The sequence below is a fragment of the Pyrenophora tritici-repentis genome, chromosome 1, assembly GCF_003171515.1.
Source record: "Pyrenophora tritici-repentis strain M4 chromosome 1, whole genome shotgun sequence".
Classification (NCBI taxonomy): domain Eukaryota; kingdom Fungi; phylum Ascomycota; class Dothideomycetes; order Pleosporales; family Pleosporaceae; genus Pyrenophora; species Pyrenophora tritici-repentis.
The window spans coordinates 7,855,005-7,870,646 of record NC_089390.1 but is presented as its reverse complement, the minus strand read 5'-3'; the positions used below and the strand labels follow the sequence as shown (position 1 = coordinate 7,870,646).

At 52.6% G+C, this 15,642-nt stretch overlaps 7 protein-coding genes across 7 annotated transcripts; 6 read left to right on the top strand and 1 right to left on the bottom strand.

The window, feature by feature from the left end:
- Nucleotides 1-230: 230 nt before the first annotated feature.
- PtrM4_030320 (uncharacterized protein) lies at nt 231-2,431 on the top strand (the record flags this gene model as incomplete). Its single annotated transcript, XM_066103901.1, has 3 exons — nt 231-1,866; nt 1,935-2,366; nt 2,424-2,431. The coding sequence occupies 3 exons, from the start codon at nt 231-233 to the stop codon at nt 2,429-2,431; spliced, it is 2,076 nt and encodes a 691-aa protein (XP_065966103.1).
- A 260-nt stretch (nt 2,432-2,691) lies between these two features.
- Nucleotides 2,692-4,071, bottom strand: PtrM4_030310 (Trypan-PARP domain containing protein; the record flags this gene model as incomplete). Its single annotated transcript, XM_001941941.1, has 2 exons — nt 2,692-3,847; nt 3,902-4,071. The coding sequence occupies 2 exons, from the start codon at nt 4,069-4,071 to the stop codon at nt 2,692-2,694; spliced, it is 1,326 nt and encodes a 441-aa protein (XP_001941976.1).
- Nucleotides 4,072-5,005: 934 nt separating this feature from the next.
- Nucleotides 5,006-5,560, top strand: PtrM4_030300 (uncharacterized protein; the record flags this gene model as incomplete). Its single annotated transcript, XM_001941940.1, has 3 exons — nt 5,006-5,077; nt 5,127-5,183; nt 5,240-5,560. 3 exons carry the CDS (start codon nt 5,006-5,008, stop codon nt 5,558-5,560), a joined length of 450 nt encoding a protein of 149 aa, XP_001941975.1.
- A 600-nt stretch (nt 5,561-6,160) lies between these two features.
- Nucleotides 6,161-9,272, top strand: PtrM4_030290 (DegQ, Trypsin serine protease, typically periplasmic, containing C-terminal PDZ domain protein; the record flags this gene model as incomplete). Its single annotated transcript, XM_001941939.2, has 2 exons — nt 6,161-8,920; nt 8,970-9,272. The coding sequence occupies 2 exons, from the start codon at nt 6,161-6,163 to the stop codon at nt 9,270-9,272; spliced, it is 3,063 nt and encodes a 1,020-aa protein (XP_001941974.2).
- A 266-nt stretch (nt 9,273-9,538) lies between these two features.
- On the top strand, nt 9,539-11,233 carry PtrM4_030280 (RING Zn-finger protein; the record flags this gene model as incomplete). Its single annotated transcript, XM_066103900.1, has 2 exons — nt 9,539-10,793; nt 11,001-11,233. The coding sequence occupies 2 exons, from the start codon at nt 9,539-9,541 to the stop codon at nt 11,231-11,233; spliced, it is 1,488 nt and encodes a 495-aa protein (XP_065966102.1).
- Nucleotides 11,234-11,792: 559 nt separating this feature from the next.
- On the top strand, nt 11,793-12,829 carry PtrM4_030270 (mitochondrial carnitine-acylcarnitine carrier protein; the record flags this gene model as incomplete). Its single annotated transcript, XM_001941937.2, has 2 exons — nt 11,793-12,099; nt 12,150-12,829. The coding sequence occupies 2 exons, from the start codon at nt 11,793-11,795 to the stop codon at nt 12,827-12,829; spliced, it is 987 nt and encodes a 328-aa protein (XP_001941972.1).
- Nucleotides 12,830-13,461: 632 nt separating this feature from the next.
- On the top strand, nt 13,462-14,536 carry PtrM4_030260 (uncharacterized protein; the record flags this gene model as incomplete). Its single annotated transcript, XM_066103899.1, has 2 exons — nt 13,462-14,265; nt 14,309-14,536. 2 exons carry the CDS (start codon nt 13,462-13,464, stop codon nt 14,534-14,536), a joined length of 1,032 nt encoding a protein of 343 aa, XP_065966101.1.
- Nucleotides 14,537-15,642: the final 1,106 nt, after the last annotated feature.

Below are 15,642 nucleotides of genomic sequence, written 5' to 3'. Positions count from 1 at the left end.
TTGAGAGGGCTACCAAAGCATGCAACGCTTGCGTAATCTCAAAAGTAAAGTGTGATAACCACAGACCTTGCCAAAGATGTCAAAAGAAGAACGTGCAATGCACGACGCGAACGCCCGACGGGCGAGATGGTTCTGTTGCCGCTTCCAGTCCGCGCATTGAGCAGACATCAGAGCAGTCTGCCAGGCAAGAGGAACCAGCACCCGATTTCTCGTATCCTGTTGACGCATTCATGGACGCGGCTGCCGCTCATCAAGGCATCTCAAACATATACCAAGAAGCGGTCCATCAACAGAACCCACTCTCCAACTTCTTTGAGCAGATCATGGTCACCCACTCAGATTTTCTAGCAACCGAGTATCTATGTCCGCCTCCTGATCTCACCGCATGGTTACCTGAGACTGATTGGTTTGGCCAAGTTGATCTCTTTGGGGCTGATTTTGTGCCAGCCATTGACGAAACGTTCAATACACCAACGCTGGATGCCGGTCGCGTTGGCGCAGAGACTACACCAGGCGGCACCACTATCAATGATGCTGGAGCAACCAATAGCGGCGATGCAGTGAGGCGACGGCATGCTGTTTTTAAGCAATCGCCATGGTTTTGGGTACCAGAGCGCAATCAGAACGCCTTTAGTGAGCAAGAGGGCATCACTCTCGACGAGCGACAAGTAGACCTGGCTCTCTCCCCACATCAACCCCACGCATCTAATATCATCATCCCTGGTTACTTGTCACAGCAAAGCCGCGATCAAGTTCTCCAGCTTGTTTTGAAGACTGCCCCTAGCCAGGTATCAATATCATCCTTCCCATCCGTAGACTGCCTCGATAAGCTCGTCAAAGTCGGTATAGCAAAACGAACCGAAGGAGATGCGTGGATACATCCATATACGTTCGACGCCGATACTGTGAGACCGGAATTTCTGACAGCGCTTGTAGTGGCAGGCTGCATTTGCTTCGGCATACCATCAGTGAACAAAACCGGGCTCGTTCTCCAAGAGATTGTCCGAGTGTCCCTGAGAGAGCTTGCTGAGCGTGACAATAGTGCCATGCGAGAACTACAATACCTACAAGCATCAATGCTCTGGCTGGATATAGGAGCATTCTGTGGCTTCCGGCGTAAAATGGAGCTTGCTGAAAGCTCCTTACAAGTACTCGTCACATCACTGCGCCGTGCGGGTAGGTTTGACGACGTCCGATATTCCACCATTATGCCCGCGCCAGACGACGACGTTGAGGTATTGGACAAGAAGTGGCGTCAATGGGTTGAGCAAGAAGCCTACAAGCGACTAGTCTACCACCTTTTCGAACACGACATATACATGACAATGGTCAACCAACGACAGCCGCTGCTCTCTTATGCAGAGCTTACGCTGCCACTACCTGCTTCAGAAACTTTATGGCTTGCGCCATCAGCTGCGGTCTGGAAGGCACGCATTTTGAGTCGTTCGTCTCCCAACTTCCGTCCCTCTATGAGATCAATCCTCCAGGAAGCAGGGTCAATATCCTGCCTTCATGGCAGCTTTGACCCACGTATTGCGCGCTCAGCATATATCCACGGACTAGCATCACAAGTTTGGGAGCATCGTCAACAGGCCGTACTACTTCATGAGCTGAGTGATCCTGCTGCTCAGCTATGGTCTCGATCGCGTCGACAAACCCTGCAAGATTGTCTTCGTAATACAGAAATTGTTCTCGACAGCTCATCCGCCTTGACATGCATGTTCCAGCAATTCTTACAAATGTATTTGCATGCAGACTTGGACATCATTACACGCTTTGCTGGACGATGCGGGGAAGAAGCCGCACACCGCGCATATATTGCACTGCAGCCGTGGAGCAAGTCTCGAGAAGCCCGCACAGCAGTAGGTACGTGATAAATTTAATAAACTCTGTTCTCGAACAATTGTTGAAAAGAATATTAATCACACCAACAGCCCACGCAGGCCAAGTCCTACAAGCCGCACGCGCAATTATCCCTTACCAAAACCGCGGCCAAGACTCCTTCATCATATACCACTCGATCATGGTACTCTGGACATATAGCATGCTAATAAGCGACCACGCACGCAAAACCGGCTTCAACACACCTATCCAACCAAGCTCAACTGTACCGCCTGAACAAACCGTACTTGTGTTCTTGGATGACGCGCGGCCCTCCAACCAGGCTGCTGTAGACGCCTTCATCATAATGAACACGGGGACGCCATGTCTTCGCATCTTACCGTCTCGGACTAGGCAAACGCAGGGCGCTGCCGAAGCCGAGGCAGCAAAGTCCAACGTTTGCAATCTGAAATATCCATGGCAGGTCATGGAAGCTGGTGTAGCGTTACTGGATGGAACCCATCCGGATGTGGACCGAGAAATTGGTCCGCCATTGATTCGGGCTTTGTGTGGGTTGATGGAGGAGCTGGGTGGGTTGCCAGCATCGTGAATGAGCTTTTTCTAGCATATATGGGCGGAATTTCATGACTTTCAGACTGCTGCTTGCTTCAGAATACACCAAAATAGCTCCAATGAGTGGTCAAGTCATTCCATACGCGCATATCAATATAACCACCGAGCGAAAGATCGTATTCCTTATGAGCCACATACCGTGATGCTACATACGAAGCCACAAATCCAAGCCGCAAAAGAACTGATGCCACCGTAGCCAAAACTTTCTCCCAATCCGTTCTAGCCAGGCTAGATACGTTAACTGGAAAACACAATCTCTTCCGCTGAGGGCGGCTGTGGGGGTTCGTATTGAACAGCCTGCTTTTCGCTCCTGACAGCTCGCTCTAGTCTCTCCAATGCCCTTTTAGCTTTGTTTGTCTTCAAGCTTCTTCCCATCTGCTGCAGGATCTTTGCGAGCTCGTCTTGTGCATGTTCTGGCTCTGCGATGGTTTCTGCTGGAGTTTCATGGGCGGGGACCTCTGATTCCTCGGGATAGGGCTCAGGAGGAGGTTCAGGGTAGGCCTCGCGACAAGGCTCCTCAGGGTAGAGCTCTTCACATGGGGCTTGCTCAGGCTGGGATTCATCAGGTTGGGGCTCTTCAAGTCCATCAAGAGACCGTGGAGGCTGAACTGAATCTTCGCATGATGGGTAGCTGATATTGTTGAAGCAATCAGTCGAGATACTTTCTGCCTCGGCTGCAACATGCTCAATGTCCTCTCGCACAGTGGGTTCACTATCATATGCACCAACCGCGACGTAACCATTCTGATTATCCATTCTTTGTTCCACATCGACCTTCCAATCGGCTTCGAATTTTTTGACTGTCTTTTTGCTGTCTTTGAGCTCTTTCCTGATTCCTTCCCGGTCCCTTTCGAGGTGTGAGACCTTGTCGCTGTAGAGCTTCATTACACATTTCAACATGAAACTTCTGAAGTCTGCGTTGCTGAGATGAGCCAAGAACTCATCTGCCTGGAATGCAGTGGGGTTTGCTTCAAATGTGGTCCTCGCCTTTTTGCGTAAAATGGCATGCACTGGGCCCTCGTCGCGACTCTCTAATTCAAGCTTCGTGAAGTTGGGTTCGATTGATGTCATCATCCGGAAGATGTCTATTCCAGCGCAAAGGCTTTCTATTTCACTCACGACAAGCTCAGCAAGCCTGGGAATTTCATAGCTCATGGCCATGATATATACCAGCAGCGCTTGCTCAAGTTCACTGGATGCGTGAAGGGTTTCGTATGTCCCGGTGTATAGGTAATGAACTAGCGTATGTCCGGTCTCTACCTCAATGTCCGGGAGGTACAATGGATCTTCTCCGCGTGTGTGAATCTTTCCACGTGGTAGAAGATGGCTCGGCACATAGTAGACCGTCGGCTCTTCACCGATGTGGAGCGCGACAGGAGCTTCAGTGTAGGGACTAAGATGATCAGCTTGCAAAACCGGCACTCCTACAGCATGTAGCGCGTCTTACGAGAATTGTTGCAACTGTGCTGCTATTTCGGAGCTTGAATGTACAGCCTCGGGGATGTCTTCGATTATGTCTTCGGAGTCCTCTACAGCAGGTTGAGGGCGAGGATTGCCACACGGACTCCATAGATCAACATCAAACTTCTTTATTGTCTTCTTCTTCTTTGGATGCATTGCTGTGTACATGTAGAGTTTATTTGAGGTAAAGCGAAAGCTGTGTTCAAACGACCGGCTCTAAGAGGGTCTAGACTATGTTGAGAAGTTCCAAGAGACCAGGCAGCAGTGTCGGTTCTCTTATATTTTCTTATACTTTACGGCACAGCTCATCCAGAAGGACCAATGAAGCTCCCACACGTTGTCCAATCGAAGCAGGTACTTGCTTGGCTCCAAGGTCGTTCAGGTTTCACAACATGCGGGGTTCGCAGAATAAGCGGACCTACACTGCATGTGTGTATGCATGGACCTTATCGCAGTTTTAAGCTTGACTTTCCACTTGACTGATTACCCTCTCATACTAAGATGAACATCACAGACAGGGGCGGAGCTCTAACCATGCAAGTTCACTTGCAGTTTTGTTCGTAATATGTCAGACGCCATCTTGGTCAACGAGCACACGTACTCACGCTAAAAACACGGACTCAACGAAATGGACGACATACAAGAGCTGCGGCGTCGTGCTTTTGTGCAAACCCTAATTCCGATTGCGAGGCAAGGTATGTATGCTATAGACTGGATGAAGCGGATAAGTCCTATCGGTCATGATGGATGTAGACACGCTACTACAGCGCTAAGTGAAAGTGGAGTTATGAGGGAGTTTCAACAGACTCTGATTGCGCTTCCAAGAGAGTGAGGTGCGCGTAACTCACCATGTGGTTTTGGACCCTGAGCTCAGTTACTGCTCATCTTGCTTTTAGGACTCACATCACCGCTCCTCTAGTCCCGTTGGAGTTCACTCACCTCACCTCGATCCAGGGGTGATAGAGGTGAGTCGCATGGATCATCTGTTTCCACTTTCAATATTCGTCCCGCATCCTATCTCTTACATTCTCCCGATATATCTACATCAGCTCCTTTTCACGCCTTGCACATTACCACAACAGCACTCAACATGTCCGACGTCGACCAGAAGACGGCAGGTACCCCATTTGCCAGCGGCGCTGCTTGGTCTGAAAGCGAAAAGGTTTGTACCAGAAGCCATGTCTGTATGCATCAATTAACCTCCAACATAGATTGCATACCTCCTCGTGCTCTGCGAGAATGAAGGCAAGATTGATGCCAAGATCAGTGTAAGTTCGCACATGCCCAGCACATGAACACAAGTATACTAAGTCAGCTTCTGCAGAAGGCGCCCATGCCCGCTGGCCGCACAGTAGTCTCATGCAAGATGCTGCTTGTACGCTTGAAGAAGAAATACGGCAAAGATATCGAGAAGATCAAGAGTGGCCAGACTCTGGGTGGCGGTGCTGGTGATGACGGCGATGCTGTGGCTGGAGCTGGGAATAAGAGCGCTGGCAATCGCAAGCGCAAGTCCAAAGTCGCCAAGGGGGAGACGGACATGGACAGTGATGACGCTGCCGAGGGCTCGCCCAAGAAGAAGCCAACTCCCCGCAAGAAGAAGGTGGATGCTGCCGAGGAGGAGGCTTTTGGAGATGAGGAAGTTTAAGTCGCTTGTACATGGCATGGGAATCTTCAGGCTCTTGGGTATGCAGAGCTAAGTTAGGGTGCCAACACGGCAAACATCGGTCCAGTTTGGAAGCTTGACACATGGGCATGAAACTATATGAAATGGACATTCCTTGTACCTTCTTTTACAAGGATGCCAGATGTGAGATTGGCGGACGGGCCCAATTGAAGTGGAGTGGGACCTTGAAGGTCCGGCGGCGGGAAGCGGCGCGATGCAGCTGCAGGGCACTTTGGTCGGTCCATCAAGAGGACATGCAAAGTCATCAATTGTGCTTCTTTGTGCGCGTTTATACTTTTAATCACCAGTTGGGTCTGCCATCAAAACCAGGCACCCACTGGCAGCTCTCCATTACGACTTGCTTCCAAACCTGGCATGTTGCTTGGCCGAGCCTTACTCGCCAGGTGCAAACAAAGTTTCTTTGCAACATCTTCCACTTCACTGCGCACCCTACTGTCGCCAGCATCGCGACCGCCCTTTTTGCTCCACACACAATACCCTAGACGGCAACCTGGGCTTAGCGCAATCTACGCGGGCAAACACTCCCTACACACGGATACCTGTACAAATACTCGGCCGTCAATGGAACAGAATGGCACCACCAAACGCAAGCAACCGCCAACGTCGCCCTCAACCGACCGCCCCTTGAAGCAGATCAAGCCCGAGATGGAGTCGTCGCACACGTCTAATGGCGTCATGGCGCACTCGCCCGGCGAGGCAGAGGAGGCCATGGACGACGCGCGCAGTGAATACAGCGTGCTCGATGACGTACCCTCGTCTGCGCACATAACGGCCGTGGCCAGCCAGGACACGGCCGAGTGGCAGCGGACGATTGAGAATGTCGTCAAGAGCGTCGTTTCCATCCACTTTTGCCAGACGTGCTCCTTTGACACGGACGCGGCGGTGAGCTCAGAGGCGACGGGCTTCGTTGTTGATGCGGAAAAGGGCTACATCCTTACCAACAGGCACGTTGTCGGCGCCGGCCCCTTCATCGGATACTGCATCTTCGACAACCACGAGGAGTGCGACGTCCATCCCGTCTATCGTGACCCCGTCCACGACTTCGGCATCCTGCGCTTCGACCCCAGCAAGATCAAGTACATGCCCGTCACCGCCCTCAAGCTCCGCCCGGACAATGCAAAGGTCGGCGTCGAGATCCGCGTCGTCGGTAACGATGCCGGAGAGAAGCTCAGTATCCTGTCCGGTGTCATCAGCCGGCTGGATCGTAATGCGCCCGAATACGGCGAGGGCTACTCGGACTTCAACACAAACTACATACAGGCGGCAGCTGCGGCGAGTGGAGGATCCTCTGGCAGTCCCGTCGTGGACCGCGATGGCTTCGCAGTTGCGTTGCAGGCTGGTGGACGTGCCGATGGTGCTGCGACCGACTACTTTCTCCCCCTGGACCGCCCGCTACGAGCACTGGAGCTCATCCGCCAAGGCCAATTCGTCTCACGGGGCACCATTCAGACGCAGTGGATATTGAAGCCGTTCGATGAGTGCCGAAGGCTGGGTCTCTCGCCTGCCCTGGAAAAGGACATTCGCACAAAGTTCCCCAAGGAGACAGGCATGTTGGTCGCAGAGGTCATCCTCCCGCAAGGACCTGCATCTTCCAAGATCGAGGAAGGCGATCTGCTGCTGCGCGTCAACGGAGAGCTACTGACCCAGTTTGTCCGGCTTGATGCCATCCTGGATGACCACGTCGGCAAGACCATCTCGGTAACGATACAACGCGCAGGCGAGAACATGGACGTCGAGCTGGAAGTGGGAGACCTCCATGCCATCACACCTGACAAGTTTGTTTCCGTCGCAGGTGCCTCGTTCCACGATCTCTCCTACCAACAAGCCCGTCTCTATGCCATTTCTCTCAAAGGCGCAGGTGTATACGTCTGCGAGGCAGCGGGCTCCTTCAGATTCGCTGACGGCTACACATCAGGCTGGTTAATACAAGAGGTTGACAACCAACCCACCCCAGACTTAGACACGTTCATCCAAGTCATGAAAAAGATTCCCGATCGTAAGCGTGTGGTCATGATGTACAAGCATCTGCGCGATCTGCATACTGCAAACACTAGTATCACTGCTGTGGACAGGCATTGGCATGCAAAGATTCGGGTAGCAACACGCAATGACACGACCGGCCTGTGGGACTTTAAGCCTCTTGCCGATGCCATTCCTCCTGTGCCTCCTGTCCCGCGCCGTGCGAACTTCGTCAAGATGAGCTCAAACTACCCCGACGCTGTGGATATTGTTCGTAGTTTCGTGCGCGTGCATGTCTCCATGCCCATCAAGCTTGACGGCTTCCCCAAGATGAACAAGCAGGGCTACGGACTTGTTGTTGACGCCGAGCAGGGTCTCGTCCTTGTCTCGCGAGCCATCTTGCCATATGACCTATGCGACATCTCACTGATTATTGCCGACAGCATCTTTGTGGATGCCAAGGTTGTTTTCATGCACCCATTGCAAAATTATGCCATCGTCAAGTATGATGCTTCGCTCGTCAATGCGCCCGTCAAGACGCCCAAGTTTGCAACCGACTTTATCAAAAAGGGCGCCGAGACCATCTTCTTCGGCATCAACCAGAACTTCCGACCTGTCGTAGCAAAGACTGTCGTCACTGATATTACCACAGTGGCCATCCCCGCCAGCGCAATCACACCACGATATCGTGCCACCAACTTTGACGCCATCACCGTTGACACCAACCAGGCCTCACACAGCGGCTCTGGAGTGCTGATTGCTGAAGACGGCACTGTGCAGGCGCTCTGGCTCTCATACCTAGGCGAGCGGACATCGCACAGCGGCAAAGACGTAGAGTACCATCTAGGTCTTGCCACTCCCAATCTCCTCCCAGTGCTCAATGAGATCCGAGGTGGTAAGACACCCAAGCTCCGCATCTTGAATGTCGAGTTCCAGACAGTTCAGATGAGCCAAGCCCGTGTCATGGGCGTCTCAGAAGAATGGATAGAAAAAACTGAGACGGCTGACCCAGAGCGCCACCAACTCTTCATGGTGCGCAAGGTTGACTCTGGTCATGGTGACGGTCTCAACGAGGGTGATGTGTTGCTGACGCTAAACGGTAAACTTGTCACTCGTTCGCCCGACCTAGACGTCATGTATAACAACGAGTTTCTGGATGCAGTCGTGGTGCGCAAGCGCGAAGAAAAGACTATCAAGGTGTCGACAGTTGCAACAGAAGATCTCGAGACAGATCGTTTGGTCAGCTTCTGTGGTGCCACTTTCCACCGCCCGCACCAAGCTGTGCGCCAGCAGATTAGCAAGATTCACTCTGACGTCTATATTTCGTCGCGCGCCCGTGGATCGCCGGCGTACATGTATGGGGTATGTATTTTCCATTCCTCCCGCATTCACTTGACTAACCATGTCATAGCTTGCGCCTACAAACTTTGTCACGCACGTGAATAATGTCCCCACCCCGAACCTATCGGCTTTCCTCACCGAAATCAAAAAGATAAAGGACAACGAGTACTTTCGCATGAAAGTCATGACGTTCGACAACGTCCCATGGGTCGCAACCATGAAGAAGAATGAGCATTACTTCCCCACCATCGAGCACATCAAGGATGCTTCCGAGCCACTGGGTTGGAAGAAGATCATACACGAGTGCGACGCTGGAGGGGCCAAGGATATGATGGGTCCAGACGAACTAGAGGCTGATGCTGGGGAGGAGTAGATTCGGTTCATGAAGCTTTATATCCTTTTAGATAGCCGTGTAGACGGAATGCGACCCCAGTACAAATGATCCACTCTCATATGCAGATTTGTGCGCGTAATGGTTCCGATGATAGCAGCTGCAGGGTTCGCGCTGTCGCATCGTGGTAATCCATTGATGGTCCGTGCGCAGATGATTAATCGCTCGTCGTCCCTTGTCCTCTTGCCATCACTCCTCTCTCACCTCACCACCACATTCCAAACCCACCACCACCACCACCACCCACTATGACTTCGTCAATCTTCTACAAGTTCAAGAACTCTAGAGATAACGAGCGCATAGTTTTCAACGGCACAGACTTGAGCGTATGGGAACTCAAGAAGGAAATCATCAGCGCGAGCGGCCTCGGCGACGGGACTGACTTCAACCTCCACATCTACCCTCAAGATGACGCCAACGCCGAATACAAGGACGACACGACTCTGATACCCCGTTCGTCTACCGTCATAGCAATACGTCGCCCAGCACCCCGAGGACAAGGCAGAGCCGCTCGGTATGTCACGGGCAAACCGCCTGTGCGAGCCATTACGACGCAAAGCAAGCCTGCGCAGCCTGTACCACCAACCAACAATGCGACACCAGAAGATGCAGAAGCAGCCTTCTTGGCCGAGTCAGCCATGGCTTGGGACGCCCAGAAAGAGGCTCTCTCGCACGCAAAACCCGTTTATCGCAAAAACAACACGAAAAATGTCGTCGTCCCTTCACATCCACCACCACCCGGTTACGTTTGCCGTCGGTGCAATATCAAAGGCCACTGGATCCAAGCCTGCCCCACCAACGACGACCCCGACTTCAAGCCCGTGTTTCAAGCCAAGCGCACGACTGGTATACCGCAGTCCTTCCTCAAGAAGGTGGAGAAGCCTGTCGACGAAGAGGCGGCAAAGGGCGTCATGCTCAACGCCGACGGAGAATACGTACAGGTCATGACGGACACGAAAACATGGGACAAGTTCCAGGAAAAGACAAACGCATCACGGGCGCGTGCTGCGAGCGCCGACGCGGCCAGCAAGGAGCTGCGTGACCGTGGGCTCGAATGCCCGATTGATAATCAGAGATTTGTCGACCCAGTCAAGACGCCCTGTTGTGGTAAGACATACTGTCGCGAGTGCATTGACAACGCGCTAGCAGATGGAGATTTGGTTTGTCCCAACTGTGCAAAGGAGGATGTTCTGATGGATGATCTCATTGCCGACGATGAAATGGTCAAGTCTCTCAAGGCATATGACGCAGAAAAGGCAGCAGAGAAGGAGAAGGCAGCAAAGGCAGCAGTTGCTTCAACAAATGAATCAGTTTCTATATCTCATGCTACTGACAACGCATCTCCTCCTGTCGAAAATGACACTACAAATACTACAAGTACTGCTATTGCTACTACGGCTGTGCCGGTGGCGGAAGAAGCCTCCGATACTGACTCTACGTCTTCCAAGAAGCGCAAGCAGCCTCCGACAGACATCAAACCACCTACGGCACCAAAAGCAATGCGTCAAGCAGCCGACCCTACATCAAAAATGGAGCAGGACTTCATTCAACAAATGGAGATGCTCAAGAACGCGCCAATGGGAGCCATGGGCATGCCAATGAATATGAACATGCCTATGCCGATGCCGATGCCGATGCAGATGCAAATGCCAACCCAAATGGGGTTCCAAAACGCATACCCCATGGGCTTTGGACAGAATCAACAACAAGCACACGGAGGTCAGCAACAGTGGTTTCCCCAGCAAAACTTTGGCTATGGTCAGCAACAACAATTCGGTCAGCAGTTTGGCCAACAACATCATAACCAGCAATTCGGATGGGGCGGACAGGGCCAGTGGGGCGGACCAGGGCAGCAAGACAATAACGACGCATATGACCGGCAGCCAGTCAACCCTCGTGGTCGAAACAGGAGGTCCCGTGCGCCCGACTTTCGCTACTTGTAATGGTTGGTGTTGGCATGTGCAGGTATCTCGGCAGCCTTGTCCATGATATTGGGGTTTCTTTGTATGCATTAGGGATACGGGTCAGCGGCATCGGCATCATGGGATGGAGCGTTTTCAGCATTGTAGGGTTGTATTTGGCACGCATTGTACGCACCAGTTCAGCTAATTCAAGTAATTTACGAATGCATCACATATACCATGATCTGTGTTTGTGCTTGACTTTTCATTTATGCCCCACCATGGCGATGCAGATGTGGGAGGCAGAAGACACGAGGTGCGCGGTTGTTCGGCGAAGATCAGCCTCGGCTTGCTGAATAGCCAGGCAGCCGAGCGCTGGGCCGACGTAGGCACAGCTATTCGGAGTCCTGGAATTCTCACATGCTTGTACTATATTCGCCCTCTCCCACTTTGCACGCAATATTATCTCTCGCTCTGGCCGTGTTGGCGATCGCACAGTCTATCGTTTGCTTCACACAAGTTTCTTAGGCTTCGTAATACCTCCAGCCTGCACAATCCTTCATCAGAGCAGTTGACGCGCCCCACTAGAGCTGCTACCACCATGTCGAGCACGACAGATGCTGTGATCGAGAAGCTGCCCTCGACAGCCGAGCTCAAGGAAGATGTCAAGGTAGCGTCAAAATCCTCGCTACAGTCGCTTCGGGCGCTGGTAGCTGGAGGTGTAGGTGGTGTTTGCGCCGTTGTGGTGGGCCATCCGTTCGATCTGGTCAAGGTGCGCATGCAGACGGCGGAGAAGGGTGTATACAGCGGTGCCATGGACGTTGTAAGGAAAACAATCGCAAAGGAAGGACTGGCTAGAGGCTTGTATGCAGGTGTCTCTGCGCCTCTTGTTGGTGTAACACCCATGTGTGAGTAGCTCGACGACAAAGCACAGGGTATGGAAACTGACAGTGGACAGTCGCCGTATCCTTTTGGGGTTACGATCTCGGCAAACAACTCGTCTCGAGCGTCTCAAAAGTCGAGAACAACCAGTACAGTGTCGCCCAAGTCTCCGCCGCCGGCTTTTTCAGTGCTATCCCCATGACCATCATCACCGCCCCGTTCGAGCGCGTCAAGGTGCTCCTGCAGATCCAGGGACAAAAGACACTAGCCCCTGGCGAGAAGCCCAGATACTCTGGCGGCCTCGATGTCGTAAAGCAACTATACAAAGAGGGTGGCATCCGCTCGGTATACCGTGGGTCTGCCATGACACTGGCGCGTGACGGACCAGGCTCAGCCCTCTACTTTGCGACGTACGAGACGTTCAAGCGGAACCTGACGCCCAAAGATCCAGTGACGGGTCAGCCCGGATCGCTGAGCATGGGAGCCGTCATGGTGGCCGGTGGTGCTGCCGGTGTAGCCATGTGGATACCCGTCTTCCCTGTTGACACGATCAAATCGCGGTTGCAGAGTGCCGAAGGCCGACCAACAATAGGTGGAACCGTGCGAGGCATCTATGCGAGCGGCGGTATCAAAGCCTTCTTCCCTGGCATCGGACCGGCCATGGCACGAGCCGTACCTGCCAACGCTGCCACATTTGCTGGCGTAGAACTTGCCCACAAGGCAATGACTAGGATGTTCGACCGCGACGGCGAGTAAGCACTGCCTGATCGTCACGTAAACTCCCCACAAACGACACTTTTCTTTATCATCATCTATGTCTGATGTTGAGCCGATGGGTTGGTGGCGTTGCATATGGCGTTCTTAGCTCCGCCTAGGTGCGCGTGTATAGATCAAGGGGCTTTCTAGATGGGTTCGTCCTTTTCAATAGATGCTATTTCTGTTCTTCTTCTTCTTCTTCTTCTTCTTCTTCTTCTTCTTCATCTTTGTCTGCACGTGTTGGCTTCTGCAAGGGAGGCCAATAGAATGCGCCTTCAACCGTGGGCTCGCTCACCTGATTGCATACAGGCATTCCTTCCCCTTTCCGTCGTTACCATAATCCCGGGCTATGTGACTGCCAAAAACAGATCTGCAATCTCTGGTGCGTGCCTTCTTTGTTTTGGTAATTCCCCGCTGAACACCTGCATCACCTTCGCCATCACCCCGCGTCAGTGTCTTCTCTGTGGCTTTGTTCCGCCTCGCACTTTTCCTATTCTTTCTGCGCCCTGTTTTCAGAATACGCCTTGTAAGCGTGTCTTTCGATTTGGTGGGGTGAAGGGGATATCTTGCGTGGGTTCGCAGCGTGCGGGAAGTGACAGTCCTCGACGAACGACTGAGCTAGCAGCGAGAATATGAACATGGAGACGACACAGCCCCAGGAAGCTCAGAAGACAGCCGCTTCCAAGGCCTCTCCACTCAAACGGCATCCCATAGTACAGGCGGTTCCTTCTAGTCCACCCATGGTGACGCAGACCATCTTCCTCGACCACCCCTCTGCAAGGCTGTCGTCGAGTCCAGCATCCTCCCCACGTATAGTTGAACCTTCACCTACTAGGCGCGGCTCCGTTCATCCTGTCATGAGCGAGACTATGGAGAGGGGTTTGCTACCCGGTGCCGACTTCTTCGACGACGGCTCATCAGACTCGGAATGGGAGGATAGTGAGGGCGACATCACGCAGATATTTAGTCTGGATGAGAGATATAGTTTAAGAAGCCCTCCTCACGCCATCGAAGATCAAGTCGATAGTGCCGGCAGAGGAAGGAGCAGGGAAAGAAGCACGATAACTTCGTTACCACACTTGTCCGGTCTGTCATCACTGCATGACCCCGGTCTTGGTATCAGATACAACGAGGCAAACGGCGAGAAAATCGAAGGAAAAGGCCCAAAGCGAGCCAGGCAAATGTCCCTTCGCCGCTTGAACATGGACAACATACGCGTCGTACAAACCGGGTCGCGCGTCGGTACCCCAAGAGAATCTCTACGAAGTGCCGGCTCAGATGCGCCATCTCTTGCTCATGTCAATCAACCCTTTCCCCATTCCGCTCAGTTCCGTCACAATGAGGACGCTCCAACACAGCATAGTCCGACATCCAAGAGACGTTATAGGAGAAACACCTCTGAAAGCATGATTGCCGACTCCATCATCAACGCGCATGTGATGACGATGCGCGCTTTGGAATCGCTTAATTCGCCTGTAGGCAGTATATCGCTTCCGTCCACACAACAGCATCACACCTTTCCCCGTTCAGGCCCTAAATCCCTCTCTACAAGCCGTCATATCACCCTTTCCCCTCTATCCATCGCCCAGCATAGCAGCAAGAACCGACCGCCCCGACTTCCCGCTCACTTTATTAAAACAACCTACCCATTCTCCGCGAAGAAGCAATTCCCAAAACCTAAATCGCGCCCACGACGACGTGGGCTGAGCGATAGTTTTAAAAGATGGGGTGAATATGAAGAAGAGTACACGAGGCTAGACTCGGCGTATGGCGGGAAATTGGACAACGAAGATGGAGATGGGAAAGGGAGATATAGTGATGCAAAAGGGAAATACGTGCTTGGGCTTGTCGATGGCAGTGCAGCCGCAGATGTTGACATGAGGAGTCGAATGCAGAGAAATGAGAGTGCACAGGGTGTAGTTAGAGGTTCTACTGGGGGTTCAGGGAATGAAGGGGAGGATGAGGGTGTTGTCTGGGTGGGTATGAGGAGGGATGGTTGGTGGGGATGTGGTGATAGTGGTGAAGGGGGGAAGAGGGACTTGGTCAGGGTTGTTATACCAAGGAATTTTATACTAACAAGGACAAAAACACATCGGATTCATCACAGTTTCAATGAGAAAAACATAAAGCCTTCGAGATGGGCACGCAGAGAGGATGTCCTTCAACGAATAGACTTCGACGACGCCTTCTTCGCATACGAATTGCGAAACGTATACCATGAACTCTCTGGCTCCTGGCTCCGTCGTACATTTGGCGCAAAAACATTGTCGCATATTCGGCTATCTCAGTATCCCCTCTGGAGTGGCACAACCACAGCCCTGCCAGCAACACATCACCCACTTCACGGCCTCTTGGCGACCACCGCCCACGACCACTCCCTTCCACACACCAACGCCAACGAACCTATCACCCCCTTCAACGAAACAGCGCTGTTAAGCCTTTTCCACCGACCAAAAAGCGGAAGGAAGAGGTATAGTTGGGTTAGTTGGGGGAGGAGAATGTCTGCTTCCGACTCCTCTTTGTCGCACTTTTCGCCGGGGTTTCATGGTGCAAGGGCTACGTGTGCATGCTGCACTTGTCAAAATCGATATATTAGCCTGCGAACACAGGCACAGCAGGCAACGAGGCCGGTACTGGAATTTGTGGTTAGACCCTCTACAGCAAGAATTTTGTGTGCGCTAGCGGTGGTGCTTTGTATGAGTGTTGCGGCGGTTGTTTTGTGGGTTTTCCTTGGGCCGGTAATGAGGGGGGGTAGGAATGAGCTGGGAGAAGAGCGGGGTTCAAAGGCAGAGAGAGTGGGTAGTGGGGTTGCA